This window comes from Carassius carassius, chromosome 36 (genome assembly GCF_963082965.1).
Source record: "Carassius carassius chromosome 36, fCarCar2.1, whole genome shotgun sequence".
Lineage (NCBI taxonomy): Eukaryota > Metazoa > Chordata > Actinopteri > Cypriniformes > Cyprinidae > Carassius > Carassius carassius.
Genome location: NC_081790.1, coordinates 16,823,726 through 16,838,220, shown reverse-complemented (window position 1 = coordinate 16,838,220; position 14,495 = coordinate 16,823,726). Strand labels below are relative to the sequence as shown.

Genomic DNA, 14,495 nt, shown 5'->3' with positions numbered 1-14,495 from the left:
ACATATTTTCTCAGAATTATGAAAAAGAGAGACTGTATTTATATCTCACATAGTAGTTCTAGGAATTGCATTTATATCTTGCAATTCTGACTTTATAACACACAATTGCAAGATGTAAACTCGCAATTGCATAATAAAGTTGGAACTGTGAGATAAAAAGTCGCAATTATCTTGAATTATTGTTCATTTTTATTCAGTGGCAGAAACGGGCTTCCATACATGGTCACTTAAATGCATGTCAAGTAACACCATTCTTTTATTACTTTGTATATTTATCTTCATACTGTTTGTGAGGAAAGGAGAAAAAAAAGGGAAGTACCTGTGACAGGTGCCTCTATGTCCAGCATGGTCTTCTCCTGGCGTAAGATAGAGGCCCCTTCATTTATGATTCGAAGGGCCACAGTCTCCTCCACTCGGCCCTCTTTAGTGAGGTGGGCTTTCAGTAGATCCACCCTTGGTTTCCCCTCACAGTCAAACACCTCCTTCATGGTGAGGCGGTGACTCAAGGGGAAGGGAACGGCTGAGGGAAACACAAAACAGAGAGTATACATTAGAACTTGATTGTTATAGTCACTTTTGATAAATCAGTTATGTTGTATTAACCTAACTCAGTGGTCAGTTGCAACTATTCTCCGGGATATTGTAACTCCATCGTTTGATGATTCAGATTCTGAGCCTGCACTATATATGTTTATCAAAAGTAGTACTATGTTGGAAAAAATGCTTGTTTGTTAAATCAAAATGGCTGCCCCATCATAGAAAGATTTTTAAAATGTTTTTAAAAGAAGTCTTTTATGCTTACCAGGGCTGCAGCTATTTGATCCAAAATTCTGTTAAATTTAATTCAGTTATTTCTCTTTAAAATAAAATTCATTACAACAGAAAGAGTTGAAATGCAATTTATTACAAAGCCTATTTTTTTACCACCTACTGTATTCTTCATTACATTGTTTTTAATAATGTGAAGTTTTAAATTAAAATTTTGAATTAATTTTTATATGATCAATTTTGTTTTAATTTCAGATAATGACTAAGCAATTTTGCTGTGTTTTTGTTATTTTCATTGGTTTTGAAATATGTTTATATACTGTAGTTGTTATTATAGTACATCAAGTTAAACTAAATGAAAATTAGAAACGTTGCCTTGAAAACTATTTAAAATGCAATAAAATATACTACTTAACCATTAACATCTATGTTATTTCAAGTAAAAAAATTTTTTATTATTATTTTAGTTTTAGTTATTAAATAATACTCTGTTCTTGAGTGTCACATGATCTTTCAGAAATCATTATAATACAGTATGCTGATTTAATACTAAGCGATGTTGCTGATCGCGCACGCTCTAATACGCGGCCGGCAGACAACTAACTCAGTACAGGTGCAGTCTGTGTGGAGAAGGTGCGCTCTGCGCTGTGTCATGCAATGAATGAGAAGAACCATACTCTCAAGAACTACGAACTGTGTCACATAGATACCTGATTGGGCAGATAGCTGGTCAACTGATCAAAAAATAGGCACATGTATTTTACTATGGCACAGTAATATAGTAATAATGTACTACATTTCTCGTTTTTTTTTCTGATCATTTGGAATGAGAATAAAAAGACAAAAAAACAACAACAATCAAATACAAAAAAAAAAAAAACTTGCAAATGAGTTCAAACATCCATTCACTATCTATTATTTCCTGAATATTACTGATGAACTGATCAAAAAGTAGGCTACTGTTCACATGTGTTTTACTACTATATAGTGTAGTAATATAGTAATAATTTAGTACTTTCTCCTGTTTTATGGTTGGCTTCCTCTTTTCTGATAATTTGGAATGAGGATAAAAAAGACACACACACACAAAAACATGCAAATATGTTCAAACATCAATTCAATATCTAATATTTCCTGAATCTTATGAAAATCGAGATAGCCGCCCCTGGTGACATTATAATATGCAAATTAGATTAGTATATTTACACCCCACATAAACTTTCGATCATACCAAACATTTTTCTAATTGACAGTAGATCTCTATCTTTAAGCTCTTTCAAGCCACAAGCTTTTGAAATCTTGATGTCAAAATACATTTTTTCCCAAAAACCCTGGCGCCTTAAGGGTTAAGCAATTTTTCTTATAACTATCAATGTTAAAAACAGTTAGCAGCTTAATATTTTTGTGGCAACCATGAAATTGTTTGCAGGTTTCTTTGATGTATAGAAAGTTAGTAATCTTGTTTCCTGTCACTGTAAATCAACTGAATGCAAAAAGTAAAAATAAGTATGCGTTTAAATTAATGCATTTAACAGACGCTTTTATCCAAAGCGACTTACAGTGCATTCAGGCTAACATTTTTTACCTAACATGTGTTCCCTGGGAATCGAACCCACAACCTTGTGCTGCTCACGCAATGTGCTCTACCACTTGAGCCACAGGAACACTTTTCATTGTTAAAACATAAATGACTCTCTGTTAACTAAACTCCACAAAAAACTGTTTTTCTTTAATCATGTCTGCCCAGCATCATCGTTTGCTCGTTAAGCTCACAGCAATGCAAAATTGGCCTTTTTTTTTTTTTTTTTCAAAAACAAAGCCAGAACTGCTATTTGTTAGTTGACTGACAAGTTATAATAACAGCTGCTTATTAAGCTTCCAAAGAGCTGGATGTAAATAATTGATAAAGGTGCCGATTCTCAGCTGTGTGAAAATTCAATTTAGAAATTAGACTGAGAAAACAATATCTGCACCAAAAATTGGGGCAAAGGCAGTTTCTTTCCATCATGACTCACAAATGTGTACACTGACAATGTGGGACTTGGCTTCAACAAAACATTGGCATGGTGAATTATTTACGCATGTGTGCTTGCGAAGATACGCCCCACACTGTACGGAAATAATTACTGAGTGCAGTTACAGTGCCATTGAGAAGAAATGCTACACATTGTTCATTGTACATGATGACACAGTCACTCACAGCAGGATTTCAGAATAAGACTTCAGAGATATGGGCAATTCTGTGAGAAAAACATGCATTTTAGATTGCTGAGTAGAGGCTAGCAGCAACATACACAGCTCAGAGAGAGACAGAGAGAGAGAGGGATACAGTAAGGGAACTGGGGATGGAAGCTCAGGGCAGAGACTCAACGTGATCAACACAAAGCTAAATAATTCATGTTTGACTTGAGGGGGAAAAAAGAAATCTCATGTTCCTGCTGCTGGGATAATGAGACTAGGCCTAGCATAGTAGTTTATGAGCAGTAAAAATACATCCCATTCAAGTGTGTGTGTTCTTGTGTTGCTTCTGTATATGTTTGGTCTCCTTGGTCATGGGAATTTTAATCAATCGAAACATGTGGTCACATCAGTGAAATTTCAGTGAATTTTTACTGGAAAAAAGGTCCATTGTTTATTATCTATAGTGTAGAAATGTTTCGGCTGGTCAGAACCAACAAATATTTAGCCCTCATGCTTGTGCTTTCAATCGCTTTGAAATGGCTGGATGATAATTGGCAGAACAATGCTAAATATGGCCGCTTATTAATGTTTTATATGTTGACTCTAATGCAAGATATATCTACAAGATATTCCGGAAGCCTATTCATATGCTGTTAGTCCACTAGCCACTAGCATGTAAAGCATAAACACATTTTGTTGTAGTTATCACTTACGGAAAGCACCAACGATGTTCACATAGCCTTTCTGCGGCTTGCTATCCATTCCAGTGAAATGTGTAGATTTTTATTTGATATGCATTGATGTACAATGTTTTCATTTTATTAAAATAGAAAGTCTAATTAGGGGGGACTAGGACCCTGATCCCCTATATGCAATAAGGTAACATCATTAAAAAAATCTATGTTTTGTTACTTGTTCTCCAAGATCATTATCTCATGTAGACATTGTTCATCAAAACAGTGAAAGATCATTTCTGCATAAGGTAATGAATATTCATGAGACAAGCCATCACCATTTTGTGAATTCAGAAACAGCTCAAATCTCTGTATTCTCCAACTGCCCAGATAACTTCTTTAAACAAAGCGTTGCTCTGTCTTTTGATCGCAGACTTTGCTATTTTGGGAAAACCGAGGACAATATAAAACACTGCTGAGATCTCTTCTGAAACATCTGAGGAGACACATGTGAGATTACTAGGGCCTTTTTCTCTAGAGAAAAGCAGAAAAAAGTTCCCGTAGCTTTGTCATACCTATAAAATAGATCTTAAAAGAAAAAAAATATTCATGCCATCAATAGATTAAAATAATTCATGATTAATTCATAACACATTTAGGTCATTTAAGACAAGAAAATATCTTTGTAATTACGACAAATCCACTTCCAAATCCAAAAAAAAAAAAAAACATAAAAAAATTTATTATTGGAAACTGGTAGTAGTGATAAATTAATAATCCACTATTTATTTTGTGATTCCAGAAATTTAAAAAAATGCTTATTCTTCAATTATTGGAATATATATTGAGGGGAAATAAAAATAAATATGTTTTAAATTGATTTGATACATATTAGTTGATTTTATGCATTTATTAGTGTTTTAATATTAATATATATTAAATATATATTTTAATATTATAGATTAAAGATTTAATATTAGATTATTGTAAAACATTAACACTAATTGGTCCCACTTTATATTAGGTGGCTACTACTATGTACTTACATTTAAATGAATCAGTTAATACAATGCACTTATTGTGTAAATGATTTTAACTTTCCTGAAAACTAGATTTTTTAAAATACCTGCATGTACCTGCATCTGTAATTAATTTCTGTAATTAAATGTATAATTACACTGTTGACCAATCCCTTACACCTTAAACCTACCCATACCAATAAACCTGTTCCTAACTTTACCTGTATCCCATCTTAATAGCAGAAAAAGTGTTTGGCAATACAATATGACATAAGTACTTAGTAGTTAAGGCGACCTAATATTTAAGTGGGACCCAGTCATTTAATTTATATACTTTTAAGAAAATTTGCTGAAGGCCCCGGTCCATGGTTGAGAACTACTACTGTAGAAGAATATATATGCCCATACAAAGTAACATACAGATGCTTATTTCTTAAACTGTTTACTTCACTAATACTAATCCTGTCCAGTTTATCATAAGCTAAAATAAACCAGTTTCTAGTATGTAATTGATTTAGGGGCCCTTGGCTTTTTGATGGGTCTGGTGGAGAGTAAATAAAAAAATAGAAAGCACTCAAATTTAAGGTTTTTGCTTCTCAATGTGAAGAATCAAATGAGTGTGAACAGCGACAGCATTTCAACTAATTTTTGGCACTTTTCTGACTCAGTGTGAGAGTCCACCAAAAGACGTCACAGCACAGTCAGACGAAGAGACCGAGAGAAAGATAGACAGATAACGCAGAACATAATGCTTCCCTCACAAGAACATAATGTTCCTATTTGTCCCCATCTTCGCCTTCTCCCAATACTCTAGAGGGCTGAGATGCGCTCGCACAGCATCCTGAAGGACAGAAAGATGACGAGAACTTTGTGTAAAAAATGAACAATAATGAGATGCTCCAGAGCACAACATGTGGCCTATCGGAGTAAGAAGAAACTTAATAGGAAGAATAGACAAGAGAGAAACAGGAGAATGTGTGAAATGCCTGATGAACAATGGTCTCAGTAAGGAGGAATGAAGAGCAAATGAATAGAGAGAGAGAGTGGTTCAAGGGTGAGATGGAAAACAGCAGCTTGGCTCTTCACTTCACAAGATGTTGGACTGTGGTGCATGTTGCTGAGCAACAGCCAGTGACTACTGAAGTGTGGCCGGTTCAGACACAGTATACACTGTGATTTGGGATTAAATCTCCAATGTGCAGGTCTGCAGAAGCTCTGTCTTTCTCTACACACACCACAAACATTCTGAAATATTCTGTTCTGCAGCTAAAAAGCAGTGCACTACTGTATGCTTCAGCTAAAGGAAAGCAGAAAGGAGAACTGCTCTTAATGGGTATACCTCAGGGGTTTATAATTTACACATATTTACATATAAATAAAACAAGGTATACCTAGCATACTCATATAGAAGAGCATGTACAAAAATGAATCAAGAAGGAGCTGCATACAGCTAAATTAGACATAGTTTGTACTAATTATGATAAAATGTGTTATTTTAGTATCACTGAGATACTAGTATAATTGTATGAATGTTTGTCTTCATATATGTCTGTATAGTTTTTATTCATTTTGATTTCAGCTTTAGTTTTTAGTTGAACTAAATGAAAATGAGAAATGTTGCCATGGCAACTAGCAGAAATTATTTATTTTATTTCAGTTAACATTTATGTCATGTGAGACATATGTTTCTTTATGGTTTAAGTTAAGTGTAAAAACCCTGGCATGATGCAAATTCAGATTATGCAGACATACCCAATTCCTTGATCACTGATTCTAAAATAAGCACCTGTCATTTTTTCATCCCTGTTTGCTTAATAAACTGGCACATGAAGTCACAATGGATTTTAATAGAGTGTGAAGTTAGCATGTTGCTAATGATATGATTCTTTAAAACGAATGAAATACATAGGACAATTTAGCATACACAGACCATTTTTAATTAGTAACAATTACTGAGGTTTATAATATAGAAATATATTACTAAGTAATTAAAAAAGCTTCATGGGATTATTATTCTTCCCTTCAATTAAGTTGTTTCCTTCAAATCAGTTTGTAATGAATTTGTAATGTTGTGCTTTACCTTGTAGACGGCTGGTTTGGCTCATGGCTTATAACTCTGTAATAAAGGCTTATTTACAATCTCTATAAGAAAAATATTTCCAGAACCAAGGCTTCTAAAAAGTAGGTGGACACTATTGCTTTCTATAGAGCTGTTATGGAGCTGTAACACAGAGTGCATGTTGCAATAAAATATAAATATAGCATAAAATCCTGCATAAAAAAATAGCTTAAACCTTAAAGGGATAGTTTACACAGAAATGTCCAAAATTATGTCATTAATTACTCACCCTCGCATCGATCCAAAGCAGTAAGAAATTTGTTCATCTTTGGAATACAAATTAAAATATTTTTGATGAAATCAGAGAGCTTTATGACCCTGCATAGACAGCAATGTAACTACTACATAATAAGGCCCAGAAAGGTAGTAAGGACATCATTAAAGCTGCATTCCGTAACTTTTGACGCTCTAGCGGTTAATAAACAGAACTGCTTGCGTCTTGCGGAAGAACATTGTAGCCGGAGCTACTTCTCTCTGTTTATGTCTATGAAGAATCACAAAGGTACCGGGTTAATCCGCCGCGGTACCCCCGAAGCAATCTAAAATAGTCCGAATATAAACACTTATTATAGATGTACCCTAGTGATTCAGGACAGGCTAAAAACACGATTTGGAAAATGGATTCATGGTGTACTCGCTTATTATATACAATTTGTAAATCTTGAACACAAAAAAAGTTACGGACCGCAGCTCTGATTCGTTGTCTCTTACCGGGAGCGGATGAATTTCTGCAAATAGCAATAGGACCACTGGGAGGAGCCAGAGGAGCTTGATTTTTTCACAGATTATCTGTCTCATATTATACTGTCAGGACATAATGACAAGTTTCACAAATACATTTTTACAAAAGTTACCTACTTCAGCTTTAAAATAGTCCATGTGACATCAGTGATTTAACTATAATTTTATGAAGCTAATAGAATACTTTTTGTGCTCAAAGAAAACAAAAATAACAACTTTATTCAACAATTTCTTCACAGTGTGTTGTAGGATTTCTAACTACGCGAAAATATACATACAAAGCTATTTTTACCCTCAGAATTACGAAGGACATATGGTGCCTTAAAAGATGTCTAGTTAGGCCCTAGGCAGCTCAGCAGGTTTTGAAACAGACATGCAGAAGTTACCTTGTTTAGTCCTTTATTTTCTCATAATGTCATTCAAGATTTACTGAAAGTAGAAGGGAAATATTATCTGTGTAACACCCTCTGTGACTACATTCTTCTATAGATAAGTCTATTGTGGTTTCGCTTCATCTTAAGTTCATCTTAACAAGATCTCTTATGGTTGCCTGTCTTCATGACTGTCTCACATTGTGCAATCGATGGCTCTATTACACCGAACAGGTTCTCTCTTCCTCTCTCTCTCCTCATTTACTCCTGTGGTAAAGCTCTGGATGCCTGTGACTGACAGTAAACCTTTTGCTGAAACCTGAAGGATGTAAGCACATAACATCCCTCCTGTGTGTTAGACCATAATATGGGAATAACCTCTACATGTGTGTGGCAGAAAACGCATCACCAACAAGCACACCTGGCAGCGTAACAGTGTCTATGCCTGTCAATGTCCTTATCATGTTAACAGAAGAGCTTCAGACTTAGGCCGAGACCGCAAACAACTGTGCTAATGCTACCAGAGATGATGCGTCAAATACATGCCGAATTGTCACTGCATGCAACATATGCGTGACTACTGACCCAGAATCATTTAAAAGAATTTACATATGCTGATTGCTGACAGAACAAGCTTAATAATATGGGAAAAAACCATAAAAATTACTGTATGTGTACACACACACTGAGCATAAAGTACAGGGAAAGTCAAAATCTACATAGACAGTAGAAGCATGACCTTGTATATTCAGTATTCAAGTATTTCAAAGAGTTAACATTTAGATTTATTTAAAATAATTAGATGTTAGTATTTTCTGCATAACCTTGATGAAAGGGGACATGCATATGTTAATATGACATTTAAAAATGCTCTAAACACTCCCATATGTCTATATATATATGAATATATATATATATTTTTTTTTTGTGACAAAAATATATATTTGATATAAGCCAAATATATTTTGTACACAGTGAAGCTCAATAAAATATATTACTGTCATATATATATATATATATATATATATTGGTGGGCATAGATAAAAAGATTTTTTAATCTAGATTAATCTCACTGTAATCTTGGAATTAATCTAGATTAATCTAGATTAAAATGGCTCATTTGAATTCTGCCAAAGGCATTCAGAATATGTGTGCTACCCAAATAAAATAATGACTAAAAGAAAGTCTTTTAGAACGGGTTTCTAGAGCCAGTTGGTGCATTAGACCAGGGTATGTTTCGTATTTTTTTACGCGCCCATGTTAACGGAATCCAGCGTTCACGTAGTTGAGGTCCGTCAGTGCGTTCCAGGAGCGGTGCATCTGCAGCAGTGCAGCGATCGTTTACGTACCGAGTAGAGGACTGCAAACGTGTCCTGTGTGAAAGCACAATGAGTATGAGTCCATGCTGCTTCAGTACCACATACGTAACGCACACGGACTGCATACGCACTGCAGACGGATTATGTGTGAAACAGGCGTGCGTCTTGTCGAAAAAAAAAAAAAATCCCTGAAGCAAACCCGGCGGCTTCAACTGCATGTCACAGTGTCTGGTCTGTGTTTCCCTGGGTGTCCACTAGTGGTCTCACTTCCCCATAGTCACCCCTCTGCAGGCACTACATTTCCTGTCCACTCCATCATGCCCAGATCCAGCAGTGTGGGATTTCGTATCTGTTCCCCAGCCAGCATGGAGGAGCGGAGGGGGAGGTTCCTAAATCTTATCACCCTCCGTCAAGAGGGGAGTGAGGTGGGTGGTTTGGCGCAATTATTCTGGACCATGGCAGTAAGAATGGGGTACAAGGATGAGGCACTTAAAGACCTTTTTAACGCCTGCCTGGATGACCCTGTGCCTGAGTGGGAGATGAAGGGGCTGGAGATCCTGGACTTTAGGGGGTTCACCAGGTACCTACACCATAGGGCTCAGTGGGATACCCCAGCCACACCGGTCTCTCCAGACACGATGACCGACTCTAGACCTGTGTCTCCAGACAGGAGGGCCGCCAGCCCAGCGCCACTGCACAAGGTGGTCACCAACCCAGCGCCACAGCACAAGATGGCCGCCTGCCCAGCTCCACTGCAAATGTTGTTGCTTTTTGTTGTTGTTGTTTTGTCACTTCCTGTATCTGTTCCCCTCTATGGACCTGGCCCTCCCCCTGGTCCTCCGCCGGTCCACCTCCCTCCTGGTCTCCTTGTTGTGTTGTTGTTATTGTTGTTTTGTCCACTTCCAGTCCCTGTTCCCTTCTATGGACCTGGCCCTCCGTCCCTCCCCCTTTTCCTCCATTAGTCCACCTCTCTCCTGGTCTCTGTGTTCCTTGGTTTGTTCTTGTGTTCGGTGGAGCATCTGGTAGCTGCTCCTTAGAGGGGGGTAATGTCACAGTGTCTGGTCTATGTTTCCCAGCGTGTCCACTAGTGGTCTCACTTCCCCATAGTCACCCCTCTGCACACAAAAGCCTTTGTCCCTTTCATCACTGTTAATTGCACACCTGTTAATTGCACTCAGCTGTCTCCACTTTCATCGTTTTAACCTGTCTTTATAAACCGGTCTGTTTCTATCTGTTTCATGGAGTCCTTGTTTTCCGTCACCTGGCTTTCTTGTGTTTCCTTGTGTTTTTCATGTTTCTTGTTTTTGGACTGATTTTGTTGTTATGACCTCTTGCCTGTTTTTGGATGTGATTTTGGATTCCCCATTAAATACTGCGATTGGATCTCTCGTTTTGTGTGTGCGTTCGTAACACTGCATCCATGTTAGCACATCACGTTTGATGTGGTAATTTCACAATAGGCATACACACAGGTTCGAAGACTTGTTCTTGCCTCCTACAGTGCAATTCAGTTAGGCATACTACATCCGCACTAAAATATCAAGGTGAAAGTCATCATAGCTCGCCTAGTATAGATCCAGCTCTCAACCCAACTTTGAGAATAGATTAACAGCGATATTTTTTTATTGCCCAATAGGAGTCTCCCGTTAACGCAGCACGTTAACGCCGATAAAGGCCCACCACTTATATACATATATATATTAGGGATGCCACAATTCTCAACATAATATTGAACCGTTCGGTATGACACCCACGGTTCAATACGCACTTGTGAATTGCGTTTTTTCCGGTTTTACGTTTAAATAATTTATGTGCGTTTTATTTCTCTCCGAATTTACTGTTTGTATGTGCCTGTAAGTCTACGAGCTGAGATGAGGAAACTCTTCCCCGCGAGTAAATATTCAATGACTATGCTCTAACGTTAGGGGGTGCTGAACATCATTCCACACTTTAACATGGCGAGCGGCGGTGAAGTGAGACAGTACGAGGACGCGCCGACGTCTTTCAACTCTGTGGTGTGGAGACATGTGCAGAGCAGGTAATAAAGTCCTCTAAAAAACACTCTGTTGCGAGTTAGAGAATTTTCTCCACTACCGGGGACTTGTAAATGCAAAACGCTCCTTGTTGCAGAGAATGTTGACAGGCTTATCTTTATACAGAAGAACCTCAAAATACAAGAATAGATAGCTGACCTAAGTGAAATTGCACTTTACATTCTGAATGAAGAATACTGTACTGGAGTACTGTTAAGTTTAAGATTTTATTTATTTATGTTTACTGAAGTACATGTATGTTTATTTGAAATGGTCAATTTATGTTTACTAACTTCACATGTATGTTTATTTTCAAAATTTAGGAATTTATGTGTTCCCCAGTTTGTACATGGGCTACCAGCAGCTGTGAGATGTCAGTGTTAATTTTAAAAGAAAAAAAATATTTTATATTATACAATACACTAGGAACTAGTGGACTTTTCTTTGCTTTTAAGTAAAATAAAGGAGTATTGCAATAAATCGTTTTTATTTTTTTCTTCTTAACCTCTTACTGTTCCTATTGTCTAAGCATAGAATAACAAAACAAAAAAAACACTCTTATGTGTCAAGCCATCAGAACCGAACCAAACCAAAAATCATGGGTATGTATTGAACCGTGGGCTGAGGTATGTATTGAACCGTGGGCTAACTGTATTGTTGCATCCCTAATATATATATATATATATATGGGTGGGAACCGGTGGACGGAGGAGCCCAGCAGGACCCAGACCACAGCCATAATGTCATGCCATGGTGGAGCCGACAGTGGGAGGAGCAATGGAGGAGGAGTGGCCACTGACTCCAGGGGAATGAAGGAGCCTGACAGGGACGGAGGTATGAGGCGAAGCCAGAGGAGTGGAGTCCCAAGGTGCAGGATGGTCAACGCCAGACCAAGGTGGAGCCAGAGGGACGAGGGAGCCAGGCGGAGCTTGTGGACTGCCCAGCCACGATGGAGAGGAGGGAGCTAGGAGCCATGGTGGAGCCAACGGGTCAACAGGCTGAGTCCAGGCCTCGGAGGCTGGAGGTGAGGGAGACTCCATCCATGGTGACACTGGAGGATGGCAGTCCCGCGGGGCTTGCACTGTAATGATGGTGGGCTGAGGGCCAGAAGAGGGGCTGCCAGACGGTGGAGGAGGCTGGAACGGGTGGGAGGGCAGGCACTTTTGAGGAGCAGGCACTGGAGGACACATTCTAGGAGCAGGCACTGGAGGACACATTCTAGGAGCAGATAATGGAGAATAAGAAGCCCCCTCAGGGCTGGACGAGGGAACCATGGATGAAGGAGGGCTGGACAGGACCAGCGGAGACAACGGAGAGAGGAGGCAGTTCGATCTCCAGATCAGATTCCCAGTCAATGAGATCCTCCTCCTCATTTTGGCCCTTTTGCGACACCATATTCAGCTCACCCTTAGCAGCAGTGCAGGGGGCAGAGCTCCTCTCCTTGCTCACAATGTTTGTGGCTTTCTCCCTCGTGACAGCGGGTGTTGCTGGCTCACATACCTGGACTGACGTCATGGTCTCTGGCTCTGCATCGATCCTCAGCTCTGTCGCTTTCTCTAGCGATGGCTCACTAGTTGTGGCGGGCTCTGGCTCTCCATCAGCGGTGAGTTCGGGCATGCGCTCCGCGCATTGGGGAGAAGGGGGTTGGGCTGGGCTCTGGTTTGGGAGTGGCGTTTCTCCCCAGTGTCCACTCCACGAAGGCTGCAAAATTTGCTTGTGGAATGTTCTCGAATGACCACAACCATGAACAGTCTAATGTGGGCCCGAGCAATTTTTCCCCCTGCTCCAGCAGGAGGAGGAGATATTCTGGGCGAAGGAGGGGATCCATGGGACACACTACAGAAACAAAAAACTGAAAGAAAAAATGGAAAACAAACAGAGGGGAGACAAATGGAGGTAACTGTTTTTATGGTTGGGTCTTCTGTCACACTTCGCTGCGGGAAGGAACGAGAGAGAAACGTGGAGTACAAGCAAAAGTCTTTGATCCAGGAATCACAGGAATAATCCACAACGGTAACAAAGAACATCCAACAAGTATGGACGGAGTAGACCAGACAGAGGAGAGATGGAAAGACAGGAACTTAAATACGAGGGATAATTACTAAACACAGGTCCATGGAATTAGACAATCAACATGGGGCATGGAGGGAAAACAAAACATAATGAGTCCAGGTGCATGACATAAAGTATGTTGTTTGCTGAATTTTATTCCAACGTGTTAAATTCATACATGTTATAGATAACAAATTAAATTTTTCTTCAAATGTGATATGAGTGAATGTATTTCTTGGATTGACACAATATATATTTTAAAAATGTGTGTGTATTTATTAGGGGTGTAACGATACGCGTATTCGTATTGAACCGTTCGGTACGAGGCTTTCGGTTCGGTACGCGGTACGCATTATGGACCGAACGGTTCGTTGGACTAATTAATTATATTTGGAAAAGAAAAAAAAAATTGTGAAATATAATGATATGCGTTCAACAAGGTAGCCCAATAACCCAAACGACGTAACAGGCAACGCCCCTGACACCCCCGAAGAAGAAAAAAAACACCAACTTATATGTTTATGTTAGGCTACTCAGTCAGTCGGTCAAAAAAAAAAAAACACCAGCGGGAATACTTGAAACATGTCAACTCATTTACGCCGACATCACCTTAGTGTGTCAGTATCTGGGTAAAGACGAAAAAAATGAGAAACATTCAAGAAAAAAATTATCCCCGCAGCATTTAGACAGACATTTCCAACGGATTCAAACAGGGCAAAAGACATCACCACGGCGATTGGTACATTTACGTTATAGCCGTGGATATGAGACCTTACTATTTACCATTCCTTCTATCATCACCATTATAGCTTACAGGGAATCCAAAGTGCACCCAAACACCAGACCTGTTGGTTATTGGAGGATCTTCTATTTCTGGTCTGTTAAACGCATTGGCCATTTTGCAACGAGCCTTCAGCGCGTACTGAGTGAGCGAGCGCCTTACTCTGTAGTGGAAAACGTAGGTTTTAAGAACATGCTTAATGTAATTGAGCCCCGTTACAATATTCCTTCACGAGCCCATTTCAGACAGACCGTAATTCCTGCTTTGTTCCAAAAAACATAAGCCCTTTAGAGAACCAATTGAGTAAAAACACACTCAATATAAAGAGTTATAGAGTTCCATATAAAAGTGAGTGAGTGACGTGACATTCAGCCAAGTATAGTGACCCATACTCAGAATTTGTGCTCTGCATTTTAACCCATCCGAAATGCACACAC

General features: G+C 38.7%; 1 protein-coding gene across 2 annotated transcripts in view; it reads right to left on the bottom strand.

The window, feature by feature from the left end:
* LOC132117324 (protein phosphatase 3 catalytic subunit alpha-like) overlaps nucleotides 1–14,495 on the bottom strand; it is a 71,881-nt gene that overhangs the window by 45,067 nt on the left and 12,319 nt on the right. For both annotated transcript variants that reach the window (XM_059526554.1, XM_059526553.1), the window contains exon 2: nucleotides 320–520. In XM_059526554.1, coding sequence (XP_059382537.1) covers nucleotides 320–520 — 201 coding nt within the window. The remainder of the gene's footprint in view (nucleotides 1–319; nucleotides 521–14,495) is intronic.